This window comes from Bubalus kerabau, chromosome 12, assembly GCF_029407905.1.
Source record: "Bubalus kerabau isolate K-KA32 ecotype Philippines breed swamp buffalo chromosome 12, PCC_UOA_SB_1v2, whole genome shotgun sequence".
Classification (NCBI taxonomy): Eukaryota; Metazoa; Chordata; class Mammalia; order Artiodactyla; family Bovidae; genus Bubalus; species Bubalus kerabau.
The window spans coordinates 32,296,253-32,322,339 of record NC_073635.1 but is presented as its reverse complement, the minus strand read 5'-3'; the positions used below and the strand labels follow the sequence as shown (position 1 = coordinate 32,322,339).

Genomic DNA, 26,087 nt, shown 5'->3' with positions numbered 1-26,087 from the left:
ATGATAGGAATCTGATGTCTTGAATTCCAACCTGAGCCTCACACGCTGAAGAACTTAATTTTAACATGGGGCTCCGAGTATGGAACAGCAGACAGAGATAAGACAGAGGGGGGTCTTTATTTTGCCTTTTCCTTTTTGTCTCTTAGCAGAGAGTGAGATTAAGAAAATGAATATTTCTCAGGTCTTGTGTGGACTTTACAGACTTCATTTTACACTGAAGATGTTCCTTCTGTGTGTGGGACACAGTCATCTGTTCATTGTTCTAGCTTTTTATTTTTTGAACACCCCACGTTAGGGTGAGATGTTTGTTTTTTGGATTTTCTTTTTTTTGGCCATCAGGCATGTGGGATCTTCATTCCCTGGCCAGGGATTGAACCCTTGCCCCCTGCAATGGAAGCGCGGAGTCTTAACTGCCAGACAAACAGGGAAGGAAGTCCTGAGAGACGGTATAATGATTCATCTGGCATGTTCACCTGTTCAGGGCCTGCTCTGGACATCAGGCATTTGGGGGAGCAGGCATTTTTTGGGGAAATCGAGCATGATGCCACTACACCCGCAGTGCCCCTGGGCCTTGTGGCAGATTTTTGCCAAAAGGAGCACAGAATTTCATCTGAAATATTCTTACCCTTTTCAGTTTTCGGATAAAAAGCGTTAACAGGAGCCAGAAGAGGGTTGCAGCCACACAGGTGCACGTCAGAGTGATGAGCTCCAGGTTGGACTTGTCCGAGCTCCCTGGAGAGATAAAAACACCAAGAGGCCGCTAAACAGCAGCTCACAACCCCTGGGTCTGTGATTTGACAGAAGAAGGTCAGTGGCCCCCAAGTGCTTCATCAGGGTGAACACAATCGGCTCCCAGCACAGAGCCTCTCACCTTCTGGGTCAGGCAGGGTTCACGCTATTATCGTCATAAACTCACATGGAAATGAAAAGACTTTCCAGAAATGTTGCTGTGGAGTTTGCCAACAACTCCAGAAATAGTGAGTTAAAAGTCAGAGGAGAAATTAAAAATGGGAAAAAAGATTAAGGCAGGAACAAGACCTCATTAAAGTGCTAAATCTGGACGATGTGAAATCTCCCTAATGGGTTTGAGAGGAAATTCTAAAGAAAAAGAAAAAAAAAAAAGGACATAAAAAGTCTCCTTGGGGAATCACAAACTTCTTCAAAGTAGACTTTAAAAATAAAAATAAAGCTCCAGGACTGTCACAATCACCCGCTCACTCCTCTTGGAACAGACAGGCCAACCCTCCGGGTCTGACCACTCATGTCTGGGTCTCTCATGTCCGAGGCTCCTCCTCAGGCGGAGCTGAGCCAAGGGACCTGCTGGAGCTGATTCTTCCCCATGATTCTTGTTCCTCAGAATTGGAGATGAAAGCTGAGCACTGTTTCTCCACGACCAGAATGAAAAGATCCAAGGTATCCAAGAGAAGCTTCCAGAGAGGATCCTCCTTGGGATTTAAAGGAATGCCCCAGTGAGCCAGGACCGAGGTTCCCTGCTTCTCGATGCCAGGGCAGTGTCCTGGGAGCTCTAAAGGGATGCCCTTGTCCTTGACCTTCATGGGTGGTGGTTTAGTCCCTAAGTCGTATCCGACTCTTGCAACCCCATGGACTGTAGCCCACCAGGCTCCTCGGTCCATGGGATTTTCCAGGCAAGAATACTCGAGTGGGTTTCCATTTCCTTCTCCAGGGGGTCTTCCTGACCCAGGAATCGAACCTGGGTCTCCTGCATTGCAGGTGGATTCTTTACCGACTGAGCTATGAGGGAAGCCCATTAAAGGGAGACAGAGACTTAGTATCAAGTGAGGCCAAGATCAAGTGAAACTTATTCCCTTTAGAAATGGTGAGGCAATTTCCTGGCGGGCCTGTGGTTCGATCCCTGGTTGGGGAACTAAAATCCTGCATGCTATGTTCCATGGCACCTCCTGCCCTGCACCGCACTGCCCCCCGCAACCCCCAAGACATGGTGATGTGGATGATGGTATTTTTTATTGAGCACTTACTATGCATCAAGTCCTCACACCTGCCTATGAAGCAGGGGAGCGAGAAATATCCCCATTTCATGGATAAGGGCTTCATCGGCGGTGGGCGGGGGAGCTCTTGGTTTATTTTAACTTAATTATTTGACTGTGCCGGGTTTTAGTTGCAGCATCCGGGACCTTTGATCTTCCTTGTGGTGTGTGGGATCTTGTTCCCTGACCAGGGATCGAACTGGGGACCCCTGCATTTTTTGAGCACAGTCTGAGCCACTGGACCACCAGGGAAGTCCCTGGGCTCTTTGTTTTAATTTAGTGAGGATGTATTGAATCCGACTCCAGGCAAGGAGATGGGTGGGTAACTCAGGGAAAGCTGTTGCTACCAGGAGCTCACTTACAACCCAACCAGGAGGCTTAAGGCAAATGGAAAGAAATGAGGTGCAGAGAGTTTGGAGGCTGAGGGAGAGGTGACACTTGAAATGGATCTTGATCTGCAGGGGTGAAGGCAGGGGAAGGCACTATAGGCAAAGGGCAGGTGTGAGTGATGACCCAGAACTGGGAAATGGTAGGGTTCTGATGGAGGTGGGGCAAGAGGCAGGGAAAGAATTCTGAGCATCCCTGTGGTCTCAACTCAGTGCCTTGGGCAGCTGGAACCACTGCAGCTTCTCTGCCCGGAACAGGAGCAAGTACACAAGCTAAAAACTGGAGCCTCTTTCCTCTTCTCCATTCAGCTCTCATGTACGAACAGTCCCTGTGGGCCACGGTCCCCGCCACGGTGTGTCTTCTTATCCGGAGGGGACTCTGGCATTTCCTCTCTTTTCAGCCCACCCCCAGTTCCTGTTCATTCTGCTTCCATGGCTCATGAAATCCTCTCCTCCTGTCCTACCGCAGGATCACCACCTAAGTCAAGGCCCCTGCAGTCCCTCTGAATGACCGCAGCAGCTTCCTAGCCAGCCTCGAGCCCCCAGTCTCTCCTCTGCTCAAGCCCATGTGATCTTGCCGAATCACAGATTCCATCCTGTTGTTCAGTCACTCAGTCATGTCTGACTCTTTGCAACCCTATGGACTGCAGCATGCCAGGCTTCCCTGTCCTTCATCATCTCCCAGAGTTTGCTCAAAATCATTTCCATTGAGTTGGTGATATCACCCAACCATCTCATCCTCAGCTGCCCCCTTCTCCTCCTGCTCTCAGTCTTTCCCAGCATCAGGGTCTTTTCCAGTGAGTCAGTTCTTCGCATCAGGTGGCCAAAGTATTGGAGCTTCAGCTTCAGCATCAGTGTTTCCAATGAATATTCAGGACTGATTTCCTTTAGCATTGACTGGTTTGAACTCCTTGCTGTCTAAGGGACTCTCAAGAGTCTTCTCCGACACCACAATTCGAAAATATTAATTCTTGAGCGCTCAGCCTTCTTTATGGTCCAACTCTTACATCTGTACATGACTACTGGAAAAACCACAGCTTTGACTGTATGGACCTTTGTCAACAAAGTGATGGGGCTCCTTAAATTCCATCATTGCTGCCTACCCCCAGCACTGTCAGGAGAGAAACCCAAGCTCTTACATCCTGTATGCCCAACCTCACCTGTTTCTTCATCTCCTGCTACCCAACCATCCCCCCACATGCTCTACATCAAAATACTTGTAGTTTCATTAATAGACCAGCCCTTCCAACTCTGTGCTTCTGCCTTCACTGTTTCTCTGCCAGGATATCAACTTCCTAGGGGTGAGGTCACACCTTACTCGTCCCCACTCACCAATTGAGTGGATAAGTCATACTTTGATTTGTCTCTAGAGAGTTTCATGAAGTTTTCAAAGGGTTCAGGCCAAATTTCCATTCCCGTATATTCACCCAATAAGCATATAGAACATCACCCAAGTGCCAGGCTCTGCCCTGGGGGCTAGAATGTGGTGGTAAATGAAGGGGCACGGAAAGGAGCTCATGGTCTGGTGTTGAGGTATGAACGGACAGGTGTGTTCAGAGCTCTGAGTGAAGCAGCAGCAGGCGGTTCTCTGGTTCAGTCATGCCTCTGGTGCAGAGGACAGTGCCCGGCATGCGGTAGGCAGGCATCCTGAAAGTGGTGGTTGAATGAATGAGTGGACTTGGCTTCATTTGCTGCTCTGGCAGCTTGTGGTTATTCTTCCCTGAATCTCATGAGATGAACTGAGAAATTTCCAGGCATGACCCCCTCTTCTCTCAGTACGGGTCCTCTCGATGGGAAGACAATAAGTGCAAGTTAGTGAGTGTGGGTTTCCTTGGGTTTCCCAGGTGGCACTAGTGTAAAGAATCCACCTGCAATACTGGAGATGCAGAGATGCAGGTTCAATCCCTGGGTTGGGAAGATCTCCTAGAGGAGGAAATGGCAAGCCACTCCAGTATTCTTGCCTGGAAAATCCCACGGACAGAGGAGTCTGGTGGGCTGCAGTCCAGGGGGTCACAAAGAGTTGAACAAGACTGAACAACTGAGCATGTATGAGCCCCTGAGGTGAGAGATTTAATGTTTCCTCTCAGTATTCTCTCTCACACACGTGTCTTTGCTTATGCTGCAGATATGTTTTATGTAACCAAAAACCAGACTGGGACCTGCTTGGGACACAGTGGCCTTTGGCTGCTGGAGGAGCCGAGAACATCTTGGGACTGAGCACGGTCTGCATACAGTCTCTGCAAGGACTGACCCCGAGAGACCCCGCCCACGGTGGGAACTTTCCCACTGCATTCCCAGGGGCAGGAAGTTGACCCCCGAAGTAATTCCACAGTCCTTACTCAGGCAGATTCCTTGCAGTGGGACTGAATGTGTCCGGGTGCACTTAGGCATTTAAGGAATCAGCTCATTAAAAACATCTTCGATGAGCACTGGTTAGAAGGGAAAGATCTATTTAATACTCTGTTACTGTTTTTTGAAAACTGAACTCATTTTGTGAGACCTGGTATCCAGGCTCTGCCTCTGTCTCGTCCGGTAACTTGATTTTCATCTTCGCTTGGAAAGTAACCATGAGGATCATCCGCTGTAGGTTGACCTAAGTCAGCAGCATCTCTTCCCATCCACTGTCGGCTGTGTTTTCAGGGGTCAGACATCCACACACTGGCCTGCCCTGGACCCAGCTTCACCTCGCTGGTGTCAGCTGATGAACATGTGCATGAAACAGCCCAGCTGTACATGGCGGGCGTAGGAGGCGGGGGAACATGGGTGGATTTGACAATAACAGGACTTGGCGCTGGATCTCAGGGCTGTCCCTCATGTCTGATGGGTGTGAGAGCGCCACATGGACATGGCATGAGGATGTTTTTATATGGGATAATGACAAGAAGGTGGCTGATTCAAAGAGGTCAGGTATTTGTACCTCTTATTTCAGATTGCGGACCGGGCTGCCCAGAACGTGCCATGTCAGTTACCCTCCCGGGCTCCGGCCCGTCCCTGCTGGGGTAGGACGGGCACGCAGGGGAAGGGCTGAGTTCTGAAGGTGGCGTGTCTTTCTAGAGTCTGCAGAGCTGGGCTGTGTCCTGCCGTCCTGCCCTGAGCCTTTCTGACGGTGGTGGGCAGCTCTGTCTGCATGGGACTCAGGCTGTGTGACATGGCAGCATCATCCCGGCTGGGACACGTGGCTCTTTGTGGCCCCAGACCACCTGAGTGAACAGGCAGCAGAACTGGGTAGCTCAACTTATGCGGTGTAGCCGGGTGGTGCCTCCCAAGAAGTGAGGGCAACTCCCCAGCAAGCGGCCAGGGCTCCAGCCCCAGGCCTGCCTTGACTCCAGAGAAGGAAGTCTTTCCCTGACCCTGTACACAGATGTGAGTGCCGGGGACTCTGCGCGCCAGCCCCGTCCCTAAAGTGTGGACGTGCCAACAGCACCCCACCTCACAGGGGAGATGGATAAAACTAGGTGTTATTTTGGAGGCTTCACTCTCTTTTCCTTTTAAAAAATCCTCTTATTACTTTTTGTTTTTATTTATTTTTTATTTTATTTTTGGCCATGCTATGTGGCATGTGGACTTCTGGTGGCTCAGACAGTAAAGAATCTGCCTGCAATGCGGGAGACACAGGTTTCATCCCGGGGTGGAGAAGATTCCCTGGAAAAGAGAATGGCTACCCACTCCAGTATTCTTGCCTTGAGAATTCCGTGGACAGAGGAGTCTGGTGGGCTGCAGTCCATGGGGTCGCAAAGAGTCAAACATGACTGAATGACGAACACACACACACACACATGCAGCATGCAGAACGTTAGTTCCCTGACCAGGCATCGAACCCATGTCCCCTGCATTGGGAGCACAGAGTCTTAACCACTGGACCACCAGGGAAGTCCTCCTCTTATTACTTTTTGTACTTCAAGTGCAACATAATTTTTTTTCATCCAAATATATTATGTAAAACACAATTTGCTTTTCCTTCTAAAACTAATCAGACTTTGACCCAAGTACTGACCATTTTCTGTAAACCACTGAGTTACTTTCCCTGAGAAACTGGCCTAACATTCAGCATGGCTTAGGAGTTATTCTCTGGTTCTGGTGTTGTTTTAATTTGAGGGAACCATTCATGTCGGTTCATTGCCCATTATGCTATTGGGACATCAAGAGAAGGGTGTGTTTCTTATTCACTCTGCATCTCAAGCACTGGCCTAGTGAAAGACTCAATAGATGTTTATATATGGATAAAAAGAAAATCAATCAATACACCTGAACCTGGCTGCCCATGGGAGTCAATCAAGCAAGGCTACACCTCCTTTAACCTAAAATCCAGTAACCAGTAATCCAGTTATCCTTATTGTATAATTTCTCTAAGGCTTATTGGACATTTAGATTGACTGTCATGCTGATTATGAGGGCTTCCCTGGTAGCACAACACAAAAGAATCTGCCTGCCAAGGAGAAGCAGGAGATGTGGGTTCGACCCCTGGGTTGGGAAGATCCCCTGGAGGAGGGCATGGCAACCCAGTCCTGTACTCTTGCCTGGAGAATTCCATGGACAGAGGAGCCTGGTGGGCTTCAGTCCATGGGGTCACACAGAGTTAGACATGACTGAAGCGACCGAGCACACACACGTACACACACTTACTTTAAGGTATACATACGAATTGTGAAGCCTTATATGTATACTTGGAGAAGGCAATGGCACCCCACTCCAGTACTCTTGCCTGGAAAATCCCATGGATGGAGGAGCCTGGTAGGCTGCAGTCCATGGGGTCGCTAAGAGTCGGACACGACTGAGCAACTTCACTTTCACTTTTCACTTTCATGCATTGGAGAAGGAAATGGCAACCCACTCCAGTGTTCTTGCCTGGAGAATCCCAGGGATGGGGGAGCCTGGTGGGCTGCCGTCTATAGGGTTGCACAGAGTCAGACATGACTGAAGCGACTTAGCAGCAGCATATGTATACTACATAATTTGGTATACAGACACCAACTTGGGAAGTGAGGTATGGACATACTGTATTTGGATTAAATTTGAAGTACATTTCAAGAGGAACTTTAGGTAAAGATACTTAAAATTGCGATTCTATCAGTTCTGTAACACATTTTTATCACAGTAAGTTAAAGCCTTAGGTCAAATAGCAATTTTGTGGCCTGGAACACCATTTGTGTGACTTACTGGCTAAGTCTAGAAAAAGTATAATACAGCAAGTTTTGTTGAAATGGAATTCAATGTATCATATTAACAAATAAGGCGTGCATGCTAAGTTGCTTCAGTTGTGTCCAACTCTGTGTGACCCTCTGGACTGTAGCCTGCCATTCTCCTCATATATTTGAGAAGCTTTTATCATATGCCATATGCACTGTTAAGTTTGTTCATCCTTCCAGCAACCCTGTATGGTTGGCATGCCATAATTCACACCCATTTTGCAGATGAGCAAACTGAGGCTCCAGGAGGGAAATCATCTGTCCAGGGTTGCATGGCTCATGGGCAGGGACATACCTGACTTCAGAACGGGGCCTCTTCCCCACCAGGTGGAGGGATGGGTGAGCGGAGTGGTTAAATAGGGATCCAGTTCTCAGTGCCGCCACTTTCCAGCTTTGTAACCCTGGACAGAGTCCTCACCCTCTTGGGGCCTCAGATTCTCACTTGTAAGTAGAAAAAAAAACCCTCCTTGGATTGTTGCAAACGTGAAGAAGACTGATACATATTACGTGCTTAAAATGGTGCACTGCACGGTCAACAGTGTGAGATGTTCTAACTGAATTCCAGCACCATTTTTTGCATTCTCGATCAAGGCCAGCTTTCTGTCATTGTTTAGGTTTCAGTACAAAGGCATGCACAGCCTGCCCCCAGCCCTCCAGGGTGAAATCGAGGAGCTGCCAGCTCAACTGTCTCCCTCCTCTCCTGGGGAAACCCATGAGAGGAGTGACACCAGTCACCAGCATCTCCGTGTGAGTTAGTTTATCACACCCTTCCTAGTGCCAGGAGAGCCAGGGCAGAGAGCTGCGTCAGAGGAGGCTCAGAAGGATAGGGGGGAGAGGCTAGTCCCTAAGACGAGTCTGTTCCAACCTTTTCCTTCTCTTTACATTTGGGACTTTGTTAAGGAACGTAGCGTATCCTTCCTGCCGTGTGCGTCCTTTCCTGAAATGTGTCACTGTGGGGTTATTGTGGCACAAAATTCACAAACCACACCTGTTTGCATCCATCAGTCATCCTCAAAAAACGTTACAGGGGCTTCCCTGGTGGTCCAGTGGTTAAGAATCCACCTTGCGAGGCGGGGGATGTGGGTTTGATTACTCGTCAGGGAACTAAGATCCCACATGCTCTAGAGCAACTACTGAGCTCCCTGTGCTGCAAAGAAGACCTGACACAAGCCCCCAAAATAAATAAGCTTTTAACAAATGTTAAAAATGGTAGCTATTCTTCAAGTTGTTTTCTCTTGCATAATTACAAATGCTATTATTATGCTTTGCTATTATTTCAATAGCAAAGCCTAAATGTGTTAGAAGAATGTGTGTATATGTATATTGGGTTGGCCAAAAAGTTCAAGTTTTTCAGTGACACTGTATAAGAACCTGAATGAATTTTTTTGGCCAACCCAACACATATACACATACATATATGTATATCGATATAGTGGTTATTACTTAGAGTAATAAAATACAGTTTATTTTAAATCCTCAGATGAAAATGTGCCCCCCTTGCATTGTAACAGTCCCCTTGAGTTCCATGGACTATGGAGGGCTGTTAAATTCTGAAACTATTCTAGTTAGTAACAGTTTTGTTGCTGTTGTTTTTAATATTAGCACTTCCCCTTTGAGCTCTCCACATGTGCTTCTGGGCAGTCCAAACCAAACAAGACCTGTGATTATTTAAAGAAGCCACTTTGATTCCCCAGTCCGCTCATCCTTTTCAGATACAAAAATAACACATTGTTTTATCTAGGAGTATAAGAATCCTTTTTCAAAGGAAATAAAAAGAGCAGACAGTTTCCTTCCTGGCTAATGTGTGAACCTCTTTCAATCTGTTAAACATAGCCACAGACACAACTTATGTGCCCGGCTTCACTTCCTAAACTCAACCTGACAAGATACAGGTCAGGGGGAGGGTCTAGGTTGCATATATTAGGAAGCCAAGTCTGCAGCTTGATGCACCTAATTCATAGCCACCAGAGAGAGAAGCAGTGATTTAGACTCCAGACGCAAGAATCGCATTTCAGTGATGCAATTACTAAGCAGGTACCGCCTTTAATTGTTCTGAACAGCATCCAAGGATCAAAAAAAATTTTTTTTCAAGGATCAGATTTTTATTCCATGAGCCCAGAGTACTTCTACTCAAGATACTGCATCTAATTTGTAAGGTCCACATAATATCAACTTTCAGAAATTCTTCCTATTCAAGATTATCTGCTTCTAGGGAGCTGAAACCTGCCTCCTTGAAACGTTGCCACCATCTCCCTCTCTTGGTTCTGCTTCTCTTTTCTGGAGTGTTAAAGGGTAAGGCCAGTGTCTCCTCTGTCTGATAATGCCTTAAATATTTGAAGAAAACAGTCGTGTCACCCCCTCTCTCCAGGTTGACTCATTTTTAGACTAAACATCCTCCTTTCCTTGTGCTGTCTTATCATTACCCTATTAGGATATGGCTTCATCTGTTTATGCTTCTCTTAGAAATGGGTATGGATATTTCAGGTGTGGTTTGATGATGGCTGATCAGGTAATTTCTCAGCTAACCATGATTTTTCAGCAGAGAGGCTAGATACAGCAGTCACTGTGAGAGCAGGAAAAAAGCTGCAAAAGACAGCAAAGGAGGAGGAAAGAGAACTATAAAAAGCAGACATAAGGACTCAAAAAAGCATGGCTGTTGAGGGCAATTAGGGTGAAAGTAAGGAGCCATGTACAAAGTAGCTGCAGCTACCTTGCAAATTACACCATTTCTCTAAGTGAAATTGAAGACTGATGCCTCATGAGGAAAAAGAGGTCATGAATCAAAAGGACCAATTCCTCCGGGTGTGGGAGGAATCAGTTCTGACCCCACCAAAAGGATAAATGATTTGCATCAACTCTCCCGCTGAAATTATCTAAAACAACTGGATATTTTAAAAAATCTTCATAAAAGTTTAAAGCAATCTGACACAACAGGCCAAAATATGCATGAAAGTGGGAATGAAGTAGGGCTGAGGAGGATTGGGAAGGCATTTATACTCTGAGGGTTTTTACAGACCCTTATAAACAGCAGATTCAGTTTTCATGGCTTCCCAGAGTGTGGGGGACTGGAAACGAAACTCAGAGTCCTCACAGGGGAGGGATATCTGGTGGAAAATCACTGCAGATGGTGACTGCAGCCATGAAATTAAAAGACGCTTACTCCTTGGAAGGAAAGTTATGACCAACCTAGATAGCATATTCAAAAGCAGAGACATTACTTTGCCAACAAAGGTCCGTCTAGTCAAGGCTATGGTTTTTCCTGTGGTCATGTATGGATGTGAGAGTTGGACTGTGAAGAAGGCTGAGTGCCAAAGAATTGATGCTTTTGAACTGTGGTGTTGGAGAAGACTCTTGAGAGTCCCTTGGACTGCAAGGAGATCCAACCAGTCCATTCTGAAGGAGATCAGCCCTGGGATTTCTTTGGAAGGAATGATGCTAAAGCTGAAACTTCAGTACTTTGGCCACCTCATGCGAAGAGTTGACTCATTGGAAAAGACTCTGATGCCGGGAGGGATTGGGGGCAGGAGGAGAAGGGGACGACGGAGGATGAGATGGCTGGATGGCATCACTGATTCGATGGACGTGAGTCTGAGTGAACTCCGGGAGTTGGTGATGGACAGGGAGGCCTGGCGTGCTGCGATTCATGGGGTCGCAAAGAGTTGGACATGACTGAGCGACTGAACTGAACTGAACTGAACTGAAGGCTGGCATGCCAGAAAGCAACCCCCCTCAGGGTAAAAGTGAAGTTACCTACCTCTAAATGAAAACTGACTGCATAAACAAAAATAATGCTATGTGGCTATAAGCAGATGGGATTAGCAGATGCAAACTATTACATGTAGAATGGATAAACAACAAGGTCCTACTGTATAGCACAGGGAAATATATTTAATATTCTGTGACAAAGCATAATGGAAAGAATGTGAAAAAGAATGTGTGTCTATGTATAACTGAATCACTTTGCCGTATAGTAGGAATTAACATAATATTGTAAATCAACTGTACTTCAACAGAATAAAATGTTTGAAAAAGTAACCAGTTTCTCACAGAAGTCAATGGACTAGTCAATAGGAACTGTTGAGAATTATTTAGACTTTGTCATTGCCAAGGGTGATATGGATGTGGGGGGTCCAGAATTACTCATAACTCACTGTCTTCTTTCCTGCCTCATTCACTTGGCTAATCCAACATCCTGCAAGCCTTCGTTCAGAGGTCAAGTCACTCTCCCTATCGTTTGCAGCCTCTATGAAGTCCGTTAGCCCTTATCAGCGGCATTGTGTAGTGTGTTTACTACCGGTTAGTGTTTCTATTTTACCTGTAGGAGGAGCTCAAAATGTCTACTGATCTGGTTCTCCTGGTTTCATGTCCCCCCTTATTTGCCTTTCAGTGAGGTTTTCAAAGCACATGGAGGTTAGCGAGCATTTCTCAAAAGCCCATATCCTGCATGAAAGTGAAAGTGTTAGTCACTCAGTAGTGTCCGACACTTTGTGACCCCCTGGACTGTAGCCTGCCAGGCCCCTCTGTCCACAGGATTCTCCAGGCAAGAATACTGGAGTGGGTAGCTGTTCCCTTCTCCAGGGCGTCTTCCCGACCAGGGATCAAACCAGGTCTTCCGCATTGCAGGTAGATTCTTTACTGTTTGAGCTACCAAGGAAGCCCCCCATATCCTGCACAGTCCTGAGCAAATAGATAAGCTGTTGAGTTAACAGCTAATTTAATTTGGCTCCTCTCTGTTGCCCTCAACAGTATAGTGATGTATTTCTATAGCCTGCTGGGCTATAGTCCATGGGGTTGCAAAAGAGTCAGACATGCTGAGCAACTTTCACTTCACTAGGATTACTATATATAAAATTGGTGAACACCAAGGACCCACTGTGTAGCACAGGGATCTATTCTCAGTATCTTACAAAAACCTGTCATGGAAAAGAATCTGAAAAAGAATATATATATACAGAGAGAACTGAATCAGTTTGCTGTTTACTTGAAACTAACACAATGTTGTGAATTGAGTGGACAGCAATAAAAATGAAGAATAAAAGGTGAGAGTAGGATTGTCTGGAGGAGAACAAGTGGGGAAGGGAGGCTGTTCAGACCAAAGGAGAATGATGTGTAAGGGCAGAGGACCAGGGGCGAGGGGGTGTGTTCTGATTTAGTCCAGCTGAGGGGCTGGGGCGTGGGGAGGGGGATGAGAGCTGAGACTGGAGGAGGACCTGATGCACTGGGATGAGAATGGTGACCAGAAACCCCTGCAGGATCTGAAGCAGGGGAGAAACAGGTCAAAGATTAGTCATTTAACACTACTCTGTATAAAGTAGATAACCAATAAGGACCTGCTGTATGGCATGGGCAACTCTGCTCCATACTCTGTAATGGCTTGTCTGGGAATAGAATCTAAGAGTGAGTATGTGTAACTGATTCACTCAGCTGTACATCTGAAACTAACACACTTGTAATCAACTATACTCTAATAAAATTTTTTTTTTACAAAGATGAGTCCTGTAAAAAGATGACTCTAGACTTGGGCATGGATCGGAGGAGGGCGAGAGAAGAAGGAGAAATGCTGTCCGAGAGGGAAGGGATGATGACAGGGGTCAGCTCAGCTGAATGGCAGCTGATGTGGGCCATTCAACAAAAATCACTTCCCGTTTCCTCAACAGCAAATGATCCAGGTTGATAGAAACTTGGAGAGATGACCACATTGCCTGACTTTGCTGAAAAGCATGACATTTGTGGGAGGAGGAATCGGGGGAAGCCACCTAGAAGCGGGGAGACAGGACAACAAGGAGCAGGGTGGGGCTGGAGAAGTCCACGGGCTCAGTTTCACCCTAAGGCCTTGCAGACAAGCTCCTGGGGTGCTTCGGGAGAATGGAAACCTTCCTTCTGCAGTTTGCAAAGACCTAGGCTCAAGTAAGTCCTGGCCATGCTGCATGTTCGTGGTGCAACTGTGGGCCAGTAATTTAATCTCTTCAAGTCTCCATCTTCTTATCTTTAGACCGAGCATAATACTCCTTCTTTGGATTCTCATGAAGTTAGTGGGATCCAGTTTGTCAAGTGTCTTGCCTGGCGCCTGCACATAAAGGTACTAAATAAAAGCACTAAGTAAATACCTGTCTCCTACTAAGTGCTGGGGAGGGAATGCAGACAATTGGCTGACACAGCTCCTGCCTCAAAAAGCTTGTAATTCAGTAGCAAAGAGACGTATGTGCTCAGTCATTATCCGACCCTCTGTCCCTGGGATTCTCCAGGCAGGAATACTGGAGTGGGTTGCCTGGCCCTCCTTCAGAGGATCTTCCCGACCCGGCGTTGAACTTGCATGTCCTGCATTGGCAGGTGTGTGTTCTTTACTCCTGAGCCACAGGCAAGCCCCCAAAGAGAAGCATATCGATTCCTAACTATTCATGAAAGGAAGAATAGAGTAAGTTCTGATTCAAGTTTCTTCATTGAAGAAAAATGGTGTGGGTGAGGAGAGAAAAGGACGTATATCTGACTCAGCTTTCATCCCAGAGGATGTAACAGAGCAGAAAGCATCTAAACTGGCCCTAGAGAATAAGGAGGATTCGCCTGAAACAGGGAGGTGCCTGGACAGAAGGCATTCCAGGCTGCGTTAACTCAGTTAACCCAGGCCATGCCTAGCCTTCTGCTGTGAGTCAGGCTGACTGATGGCCAGAACCCTGGCTCATCAGCCCCCGATCCGGCCTGGGGCTCCACAGTGCCCCTGCTCTGGCCACAGCTGCAGAAGGGGTGCCAGCAGACTGAGGCAGCTAGAAGAGTGGTGGTCACGGCCAGTGGGTGGGATAGGGTCAGCGATGTCATGAAGCAGTGGGGCTTCTAGGAAACTCAGAGCAGCCTGGCAGAAGAGGGGAAGGGTCAGGAAGTGGTCATCTACGAACTTGTGTAAATATCTCTGCTTCAGGCAAGGGCTTCTCCCAACCCATCAGAGCCCAGGAATGAGGATCAGGGAGACCCCCTCACTCTCTGGAGGCATCCCCTTCTCAGATCTCCACCCCACCCTCCCTGATGCAGTCTGGGGTCCTTGTTAAAGTATCAATGAACAGTCCTTTACAGAAGGAGGTATTAAAGAGAGAGGTACCCTTGATGCGTTATCTCCATGTGTAAGCAAATGAGTTGATACTTTAAAACAAGGATGATTGGGGAGACAAATAGGACCCTAACTTAAAGGGTTTGGGAAATGCTACCCTCGACTTTTTTCTGAAACTGTAAATTGGTAGTTTCAGATTTTTCAGGAGACTCTCCAGGATCATTTCCTTGTAAGAGACTGGGATTAATGGGGAGTTCCCTGGTGGTCTAGGGTTAGGATTCAACGTTTTAACGGCCATGGCCTGGGTTCAGTCCCTGGTCAGGGAACTGAGATATGGAAAGCCTCAAGGTGCAGCCAAAAAAAAGAAAAAAGAATGGGGATGATAAATTCTCAGTTACCATCTTTAAGTAGTGTAGTTTCCAGGGCAGAAAAGTTGATGAATTTTGCCTTCTCCCTTAGTTCCTCCTTAGGAAATTCTTATATACTCTGAAGTCTCCTTGGGAGCATTTGCAAATAGGCTGCTGAACGACATGTGAAACCTCAGTGAGTCATAGATGTGTACACCCTAGAGGTGCCAATTTGAAGACTTTATGATGCTGTAAATGTCATGTTTTTGGACGATTCTTGGCAGTGGAGAATTAAAATCGAGGTCTAATCTCTTTTCTGAATAGAAGCCACGCGGCCAAAGCCCAGGCTAGGATGTGGCCTTTTTGGGTTTTGCTGCTCAACAGAGCTGTTTGAGAAAGCCTGTGGAATACTTTTCTTCATTGGGGTCTGTTTACCATGTGTGGCTTCTCTCTGATCATATTTTGCAGGCTGTGCTGTGCTCAAGTCATGTCCGACTCTTTGCGACACCATGGACTGTAGCCCACTGGGCTCCTCTGTCCATGGGATTTTCCAGGCAAGACTACTGGAGTGGGTTGCCATGCCCTTCTCCAGGGGATCAGCCTGACCCAGGGATCGAACCTGGGTCTCTTGCATTGCAGTGGGGTTCTTTACCACTGCACCGCCTGGGACGCCCAGTGTGCAGCCTATTTCATGTTAAAAACAGGCTTATGACAACACGGGCAAGAGCCAGTGGATGTGTACTGAATGGGATTGGGAAAAGAATGAATACTTTCCAGCATGTGTGTGTTTTTTCCTCTCTCTCTCTATGCCTGGCTTCTGTCTTCTTGGATTTCTTTCTCACAGGCGTGGCCACTCTGGCCATTCTCTGTCACGGCTCTGGCATTGACAGGCTCTCCCATCTTCCAGGGTCTACTTCCTCCCGGAGCCTGTGTTCTGACAGCAGCCTCTCTCCAGGGTGGCCGGCCTGTGTCCTCCCCCTTGGCCTTGCGGGGAGGGACCAGACAGGCTAGCCCAGTGGGACGGGGATGGGAGAAGGAAGTCGGGGAAAGGAACATACTGGAGGGACAGCGGGGGATCGGGAGTTGGCAAGTTCACCAAACAGGGAAGCAGGTGTCTGGGCAGCTGTTTACCTTGCACAATGAGGTGGGCCGAGCTCTCTGCCGAGCCCTTCAGGTTGCTGGCTTTGCAGTGATACACGCCTGCATCCTCTTCTGTGACTCTCTCGATAAACAGTGTGCTGCTTCCCGGTCCTAAAATAATTCCTGAGGAGTGAGAGATGTTTACATTAGTGGGCCTGGATGACAGAGAAAACAGCCACGTGTGTGACACAACCCTCTTCCTATCGTTATGCCTTCGGATGAGGAAATCCAAGCTCTGCTTCATCTGGGCCAGCACTGCTTGTTTGGTCTTGTCCAGGCTGTCTCGTGGCACCTTCTGGAGCTCTGAGCCCCTACTTGGGAGATGCAGGTCTGACCCAGGCCAGAGAGAAAGGTGGGGCAGCTGCCTGAACCTTGGAAGAGCACATGTCAAGGAAGTGTGTGTGTGTTACTTGCTCAGTCGTGTCCAACTCTTTGCAACCCTATAGACTGGCCCACCAGACTCCTCTGTCCATGGGATTTCCCAGGCAAGAATACTGGAATGGGTTGCCATATCCTCCTCCAGGGGCTCTTCCCGATCTAGCGATTGAACCCAGGGCTCCCGCATTGCAGGCGGATTCTTTACTACTAGTGCCACCTGGGAAGCCCCAAAGGAGGAGTATATCTAATAATAATAATAATAGCAATTGTTGTTCAGTTGCTCAGTCATGTCTGACTCTTTGCGACCCCATGAACTGCAGCAAGCCAGGCTCCTCTGTCTTCCACTATCTCCTAGAGTTTGCTCAAGTTCATATCCATTGAGTCGGTGATGCTAACTATCTCATCCTCTGCCACCTTTTTCTCCTTTTGACTGATAACAACAACCATTTCCTCAATGTCTGCTGTGTGCCAGGCAAGACTGAGACCCCATCCCTGTCTTTTTTTACATTGGAGGATAATTGCTTTACAGTGTTGTGCTGGTTTCTGCCATGCATCAGCGTGAATCAGCTCTAAGTATACATATATCCCCTCCCTGTGGGGCCTCCCTCCCAGTCCCCATTGCTGTCTTGACAATCATCCTGTAAGGGGTTATTGTCTCCTTCCAAACGCGGACCCTGAGCTTCAGGGAGGTTAAGGAATTCAACTGAGAGCGTACAAGGCACCCCTGTGGTGCAGGGGTCAAAGCCAGGCCTGTTTCATTGGTCACGGTGGTGAAGAGCGTGGGCTAGGCTTTGAACGAGGCTTCACCACCTGCAGCCTGTCCCTTTAGGCCAGTTACTTCACCTTTCTTTTCCGTGTCCTTCGCCTTAAGGCGACAGTGAAAACAGCTCCTACTCGATAACGGAAAAATGGACAGCAAGTGCCCAGCACACAGTAGGCGCTCGGTAAATGCAAGTTGAAGTGTTACTGTGGAGCGGGTGTGAGGGAGGGGGATCCAGCTTCCCGACCCAGTTGCTTCAGTACCAAGTACTGTCACCCTGTGTTTGAGTACTGATGCTTAGTCTGAGGCTGAGACTGGATGGTGGAAAGGGGCAGGCTAAGGGGTGGCGTCTGCTGAGGGACAGTTAACTCATACCAGGCACAACACACATTCACACACACTCTCTCTCTGACACACACACACACACCAGCAAACAGAAAATGTTTGAGTGAGAATCAATACATGTAGCATAGCTGAGCCAATTAAATGCAAAGTCTGGGCAGGGAGGAGCTCATTAAGAACAGGGAAGTCAGAGGCAGCACGGAGGCGGTGGGCTTTGGGTTAAGGTCTAAACCATTATCAGAGGTGATGGGAAAAAGAGGGGGCATTGAGAAGAAGCAGGACCCTGGAATGAACATGCGCTGAGTGCTGGTTCTGGAATAAATTGGGCCTGACCAGACCAGAGGCTGTATTTTGTTAGCTGAAATAGTTTGTATTCTCCTGATTATAAAGAATAACATTCGATATAGAAAACTTGAGAAATATATTGGAAAGCATAAAGAATATAAAAATACAAACAAACCTGTGGTCTCACTCCCAGTCAATTGTCCTTTTATTTATTTTTTTTGCCATACCAAGCAGTATGTGGGATCTTTATTTCCCAACCAGGGATTGAACCTGTGCACCCTGCATTGGGAGCACAGAGTCTCAACCACTGGATCACCAGGAAGTCCCCCTTTAGTCTTTTTAAAGTGGCCTTTTTACACAGCTTGTTTATTGACATCATATTTTAAGCTTGAGCTTCCCAGATGGCACTAATGGTAAAGAACCCATCTGCCAATGCAGGAGATGCAAGAGACATGGGTTCAATCCCTGGGTGGGGAAGATCCCCGGGTTTAGGAAATTGCAACCCATTCCAGTATTCTTGCCTGGAAAATTCTATGGACAGAGGAGCCTGGTGGGCTATAGGGCCAGTCCATGGAGTCACAAAAGAATCAGACATGACTTAGCATCTAAACAACAACAAGGTCCTAGACACTAGTCTACAAGTTGGTAGTACAATGATAAGTGAGGCAAATCAGTCCCTGCCTGCGCGAGGCTTCAGTTATACTTTGGGAGAAGCACAAACAAAGAATGTCATTTCAAGTGGCCATAAAGTTTGTGAAGAAAATTAGCCAGGTTAAGGAGGGTCACAGGTTAAGGAGGGTGAGGAAGCTATCTTAGGTGGGCTGTTTGAGCAGAGACCAGGGAGGTGGGCTACCGTGAACCAGGTGAAGACATGGAAAAGGGCATTTCAGGGACAGGAAATTGAAAGCCCGTGGGGGCAGGAAGGAGCTTGTTTAGGGAAAGACACGGTGGCTTTGTTCTGGAGCGATTGTGGTTGTTTTTACAATTAAGCAATTTAATTTTTAATTTAAGTAATGTTTAATTTTAAGTAATTATTTGGGTTGCGCTGGCTCTTCGTTGCCATATGCAGGCTTTCTCTAGTTGCAGGAGCAGGGGCTGCTCTCTAGTCGCAGTGTGCGGACTTCTCACTGCGCTGGTTTCTCTTGTTTCAGAGCACGGGCCCTAGGGTGCTCAGGCTTCAGTAGCTGTGGTACACGGGCTTAGTTGCTCCACAGCCTGTGGGATCTTCCCAGACCAGGTATCGAACGCAGGTACCCTGCACTGGCAGGCAGATTCGTACCCACTGTACCACCAGGGGAAATGCCTGGAGCAACTGTGTTTGTTGCAAGTGGTAGGAACTGGTGGTATCGGGGATCTTTGTGAAGGCTTGCTAATGGGTTAGCATGTGGTACTTGAAATGCCAAGTCATAAATGTGTGACTTCAAGGCTGATGGTTTGAACAACTGTGAGGGTAGTGGTACCTTTCCTGTGGGGGAGCAGGTTTGAGGGAGAAAAATTGAGAGTCCTGTCTTGTGAGGGGCCCGCGGCATATCCTAAAGGAGGTTTCACTGGGGCCCAGGGAAGAGGTCAGGGTTGTTGTTCAGTCGCTCAGTTGTGTCTGACTGCAACCGACTGCAGCATGCCAGGCTTCCCTGTCCTTCACTATCTCCTGCGGTTTGCTCAGATTCATGTCCATTGAGTCGGTGAGGCCATCCAACCATCTCATCCTCTGTCGCCCCCTTCTCCTCCTGCCTTCAGTCTTTCCCAGCATCAGGGAGGTCAGGGTTACAGCTGGCTAAGTGGAATCAACATTTGGGAAGCAGGGACAGCCAGGAGAATGGAAACAAAGCTCATGGGAAGTGAGTCCGGCCGGTCTGAAGCCTGAGCCCCAGGAAATTAGAGGAAGAGGAAGCAGCAGAGGCTTAGAAGAAGTCATCCAGGAGGTTGCAAGAAAAGCAGGAGAGCCTGAGTCCTAGATCCGAGGAGAGAGCTCACAGAGAACAGGGATCTGCTGCATTCAGAGCAGCTGAGAAACTAGGAAGATAGAGATGGGAGATAATGAACTGCTGGATTTGACAATGAACTGCTTCAGACGTCTGGGGCAGAAGCGTGATGACTTAGAGAATAGGAGGTGATGGAGGAGAGATGGGGGTGAAGGTTAACTTTTCAGGGAGTGTGCCAGAGACCTACATGAGGTCAAGGAGTGAATTCTTGTTTGAAATGTGAAATTTTATAGCATGTTCATGTGCTGATAGGAATAATCTGGGAGGGAAGGACGGAGGGAGGAAAAGATACTGAGGGAGAAAGAGGAGAGAGGAGGAGAGAGGACACAGAAGGAACAATACCAGGAGAAGCGAGAGGGAATGGAACTCAGCGGCCAAACTGACCTTGGGCAGGAATCCGGAGAGCTCAGGATGGGACAGGTAGATCCGACAATTTGGTGATACATTTTCTCAGTAAACAAGAGGTACTCATCAGTTGAAATTGAGGAGGAGGAAGGAATTTTGGAAGTTTGAAGCAAGAGAAGAAGGTGTGAAATAGGGTGCTGGCAGAGAAAGAAAACAAATCCAGTTGTGAAATGCTGTTAAGGTTTTCCTAATGCGTATACAGCTTTAAACACTGACCCCTCTGTGCGTGTAACTTATTGGTTGGTATTAGGTTACATCTAATCACTCATGACTATAAATAGTGCAAGAACATTTTTAAGCATAAAGGTTTGTTTGTTTTTTAATTTCAGATTATTTCCTTAGGCTAGATTTTTCAGAAACAGATCTATTAGGTCAAAGGCTCTTCATTCACATAATCAAGCTGCCTTCCCAAAACATTATTCCAGTTAACACTTGGGCCAGCAGAGGGTAAGAGACAATTTTATCACTTTCCTGCCAGGACTGAGCAGAAACATCTGAAAAATACAAAACACAAAACTTTGTTGGTTTGATAGAGAAAAAATGAGTTGTCTTAATCTCTGTGTGTGTGTGTTTTGGAACATTCTTTCATGTGTTCCTTAGCCATTTTTATTTTCAAAGCACCTGTTTTGAGTCGTTGACTGGGAAGGTGAGTTCAGATGAAGGAGAGCTTTGAAATCCTGGCTGAGGAGTTCTCATTCATTGGAGAAGGAGAGGGTCACAAAGGCTTTTGAGGGAAATGACATGAGAGCTGTGTTTAAGGAAGTTTAGTCTAGAAGGAGAATGCAGGATGGACTGGAATGAGGAAAAAGTGGTATCTGGAAGTCCAGCTCACCAAGTGGTCATTCAGGCAAGGAACGATGAGGCTCCGAGTCTGGATGGTGGGAAAGGAAGTGGAGGGGAAGAAATGGAAGCAGACACTTTGCAGAAACAAGCCACAGGGATTGGTGCTTTACTGGATCCAGGAATAGACCAGGGATGAGTCCAAGGTGCTTCTGGAAAAAAAGAGCTTTCCCCTGTAACCTTGGCTAGATCACTGAATCCCTTTGGGGCCATTTCCCCATCTGTGAAACAAACAAACAGAAAAACCCTCTGTTGTACCTACTCCATGGTATTTGCTATGAGAATCAGTAGAAATAATTTAAGTGAAAGCTTTGAAAAGTAAGGTATGGTGTAAGGGATGATCCCAGAAAGAGAAAGCATGGCTGGATGGTGGGTGGTCGGGGGAAAGGACGTCAGGAAGAGCAGCGAGCCGGTTACCCACGATTGTCTCCACTGCAGCTGACCTGCATCTCAACCAAGTTCCTATCACTCTGATCCCAAATTAAGGCACAGGGCATGATCAAATAAAGCTAGAGGACTTGGACTGCACCCAAGGAGGCAGATGTGTAATTGGAGAGGTGAGTGGATGAAGCCAGAGATGCTGACGAGCTGACATCATCTGGCCCGGGTCCCTCTTCCCACCACGTGGAGGAGAGAAGGGGCAAGACAGTGTCCAAAGTCAACAAGCACAGCTCCTCTTTCTGGCTTGGCCGCATGCTGCATGACAGCAAAGGCAGGGACCTGGATGTGTGATCATCAGGCTCTGAAGCCTCATCGCACTGTTCTCCTCCTCTGCTTTTACTTATTTCCCTTCTCACAAAAACAGGCCAGTTACTCCCCTCATTCTTTTCCCCCATTCCTCCAATCTTCTGCCCATACTTGACTATGATTGTCTTTCCTAGTTTCTTTAACGTCTTAACCTGTTACTACCTTTATACAACCTATTCTCTGTGATACAGGCTCTGTTCTGCTGTGGAGCTCACCTTTTAAGGAGGGCTCCCCTTTTAGTTTAAATTTTGATTAATTTCAGAGATTTTAAAAGTGCAGGAAAAACATAACCCCTGTGCTCACCATTAAGATAACCAGATGTCAACATTTTCCCACCTTTGTTTTATATAAATGAAGTTTATAGATGCTTTTCCCCTCTCTCCAGAGGTACCACTATCCTAAAGTTGGTGCATCTTGGTTTCATGCAGGTTTTGGTGCCTTGTCCACATAAATATCTATCTCTATAGACTATAATATTGTTTTGTGGTTTTAAAAATTCCAAATAAATTGTATGATATAGTACATATCCTTTTTTAACTTGGATATTTTTCTATTCTATAATGTGTTAATATTTATCTTTGTTGATGCATGCAGATGCAGTTAATTTTTAACTGATGTATATAATATTCCCTCGTATAAAAAAGCCACAGATTTTTAAAAAATTCACTTCTCTACTGCGGGATAGTTTTCACTTTTTTGATCTTTACCAAGAAGGCCACAATGAACAGATGACATAGCTATGTGTGCATTGCTATATTATATCTCCTTGTCCTGGGTTGTAGAGTATACCCATTTTCGACTCTATCAATTATTACAAAATTGTCTCTTGAAAATATACCAATTTACACTTTAACCAGCAGTGAGCAAGCACTCCCCTTTCCCACTTACTTACCAATACTTGGTGTTTTCAGGTGTCTTTAATCGGCAATATTTGGGGTGTAAACATCTTGATATGGGTTTAATCTGTATCTCCCTGATTACTTATTGGGCGGAATATCTTTTTTCAGTTTGGTTGGCCAGTTGGGCTTCTTTTCCTGCGAATTACCAGTTCATGTCCGTTGCACATTTTCCTCTTACCCTATTTGTCTTGTTCTCAATGACTTTAGGGTTCTTTATATGTTTTAGATACTGAGCCCTTGTTGGTTCAATCTGTTAAAGTCTTCTCCATTCTACGAGCAGTCTTCTAAACTTTGTTTATGATGTTTTTAATATAAAGACTTTTAAAATCCTAAGGCAGTCAAATGCATCAATCTTTCCATTATCCTTTGTGCTTTTTGTTACTTGTTAAAGAAATATTTCCTATTCCGATACCATAAATCATTTCCCTTATATACTTTCCTCCCCTCAAAATCTGTTTCAACAGTTTGCTTTCCCTCATTTCGGTCTTTAATACATCGAGATTTCCTTTTGAAGGGAGTATGTATATTGTGTGAGATAGGGACCTAATTTTTACTGTATTTTTACTGTAGCCAATTATGCCAGCAAGGCTTACAGAATAATCTGTTCTCTTCTCACTGAATTGTGAAGCGAGTTCTGTCAGATACCAAGTTTCCACATATTTGTTCTGTTTTTAGGCTCCACAATGACCTATCTATCCTACACAAGTGAATCCATGATTAATTTAGGATTGCTTGATAACACTTCCTAATATTTGGTATGAGTTGATGCTGTTTTCAAAATTGTCTTGGCCCTTTTACACTACAATACAGATTTCAGGTTTAGCTTGTCAAATTCTGTAAAAAGCACTGTTGGAACGTTGATGGGAATTTCTCTGAATTTATGTAATTCAGTACATTGGGAGAAACTGTCCTATTTATTTTTAGGTTGAAACAAATGAAACTGTCAATATTTTGACCTATAAAAATGGCTCACAAGTGGTTCAACTTACTAATATATGTCCCCTTCTAAGAATACCAAATATCTCTGTGTTACTTAGGTCTTCTTTTACATCATTTGATAGCTTTAGGATCTTCTCTTTAAATATGTTGCTTTTCAGTTATATTTTCCTAGATAAAGTTATAATTTTTGTTATTATGCAAAATGGCATTGGGATCTTTGACAAATCACTTTATCTGAATATTCTCTTTCCCCTTTGGGTGTTCATTGTTAGAATGAACAAGCAGAACTCAGAAACATGATGCTGTACTATGTCTTCCTGAGATAATTCAATTGTAGGCCTGCTTCTTTCTAGAAGGATCGCTTACATAAATTCCAACCACAAAAATCATGATAATTCCCGTGGAAACTTACAATTTATCATTGTCAAAACTCTCTTCTTCATCCATCAAAGTTTGACTCAAATGACATTTCCTCCATGAAGTGTCCTGTGATCACCTGTCAGAGGTGCTGATTTGTATCTGATGGAATTTTATGCCCTTCATGTTGCATATTTTTGAATTGACTTTGTACCTATTATGTGTGTGTTTTTCAAAGGTAAGGAATAAGTTTTACTCATTTTCCTTTTCTCTAGAATATAACAAATGTCTGACTGATGATAGGGAATGAAAGTTATGCTTAATAAAATAAAAAGTAATTTTTGTTATGATGGTCTTGGCTTGCCAACTTAATGATAAATGTTTTGAGGTAGGCATATGATAAATTTTCCATAAATGGTAGCTAGGATGATGATGTATCTAATTCTAGGTACCTAGTAAATAATCACACCTTTAGATTGGCCATTCTTAAAGGAATTCATGGGCTTCCCTCATAGCTCAGTTGGCAAAGAGTCCGCCTGCAATGCAGAAGACTCTGGTTTGATTCCTGGGTCCAGAAGATCTGCTAGAGAAGGAATAGGCTACCCACTCCAGTATTCTTGGGCTTCCCTTGTGGCTTAGCTGGCAAAGTATCCGCCTGCAATGTGGGAGACCTGGGTTCAATCCCTGGGTTGGGAAGATCCCTTGGAGAAGGGAAAGGCTACCCACTCCAGTATTCTGTCCTGGAGAATTCCATGGACTGTATATAGTGACCCACAAAGAGTCGGACACAACTGAGCGACTTTCAATTTCATAGGAATTCATTAACTAAGAGCTGTATCTGAATTAAGGATCAGAAGAGCAAAAATATAGATTCAGGATGGTTAAAGGTGGCCCAAGAAAACTAGATGTCTGATTTATTTCCCACAAATACCACAAAGGAGACACTATATATCTAGTCAAACTTTTGGGGTTTGGAAAATTATATCTGGGGAAGAGAAATTCAAGTTTAGTAAACTTCAAAGGCTGACAAAATTCAGACATGAAGGATGATGGCTCATTAAGTAATACCAAAAAGATGAATGATTCCAATGTTTTCAAATGTTTACCATGCGGCTTCTTCCTTAATTGAAAATTTGACTCTAAGATCAAGCCTTGTGGCAAAGCCTTTATAGATGTAAGAAAAAAAATGTTGGTGAAGTACGGAATAATCTAAGACACAGTGAAAGGCAGCCTTATAATAATGTGCTAAGTGGGAAGAGAGTTGTGAAATGTTGAAAACATATAGTCTAAAGGCAATCCGATGGGCAATGTGATCTATGGTGAGACTCTTTGCTCTATAGCCTTGAAAAAGATAAAGAAGAGAAGCTTTTAGAAAAGAATTAGATTAAGGACAGTGATGGGGGAAAAAAAAGCTGTATAATATTCTTCTCCATGCAACCACTGAATAAGGGAAAAGCCGTCCACAAAGGTTCTTTCATTTGGGATAATGGCTATTGCTTCACTAGTTTGACTTTCCGAAGTGGGTTATGATAACAGAATACTTTTTAAAAGCTCTTAAGAAATGGTAAACCAGATGCATTGAAGGGGTTATGGTTGAAGTGAGCACCTTGAAACTGTGCCTAAAACACATGTATTTCTAAACATGTTAAAGTGAAAAGCACTTTTTTTCCTGCTCTTTCACTAAATTTTACTATTGTTCCAATGAAGTATTTCAAGATGCTCTGGGCACATAAAAAAAGGTGTCAAGTGGTGCTAACTCTGTGGTTATGAGCTGTAAAACCTTAGCTACTCACTATGTATGTCTATAAATTATAAACACAGACACATGTATGCTCACACATGTAACACACACACACCCTGTCCCTGCCCCAACAAATTCTTATGGTGTGTCCAGATTTGCCATAGCCCCTTCCATGTGGTTGGAGGAATTTATACCGTAGGATACAGTCACCTAAAGTGGCCTTTCTGTGGGTAGTATAGTATAGTTCTATGACCATTTTCAGGCAGGAAATAGTATTGCATTGCACAAGGGTTTAAAGGCAAGAAGGT

At 45.6% G+C, this 26,087-nt stretch overlaps 2 protein-coding genes across 3 annotated transcripts in view; one reads left to right on the top strand and one right to left on the bottom strand.

Moving 5' to 3' along the window:
- Nucleotides 1–739, top strand: part of LOC129624480 (uncharacterized) — a 42,947-nt gene extending 42,208 nt beyond the window's left edge. The window contains exon 5 of the mRNA XM_055542468.1: nucleotides 635–739. Coding sequence (XP_055398443.1) covers nucleotides 635–655 — 21 coding nt within the window. The 3' untranslated portion in view covers nucleotides 656–739. The remainder of the gene's footprint in view (nucleotides 1–634) is intronic.
- Nucleotides 1–26,087, bottom strand: part of FLT1 (fms related receptor tyrosine kinase 1) — a 205,066-nt gene that overhangs the window by 45,029 nt on the left and 133,950 nt on the right. For both annotated transcript variants that reach the window (XM_055542466.1, XM_055542467.1), the window contains 2 exons: nucleotides 16,096–16,227; nucleotides 626–732 (listed from right to left, as the gene is read on the bottom strand). In XM_055542466.1, the coding sequence (XP_055398441.1) occupies nucleotides 626–732; nucleotides 16,096–16,227 (239 nt within the window). The remainder of the gene's footprint in view (nucleotides 1–625; nucleotides 733–16,095; nucleotides 16,228–26,087) is intronic.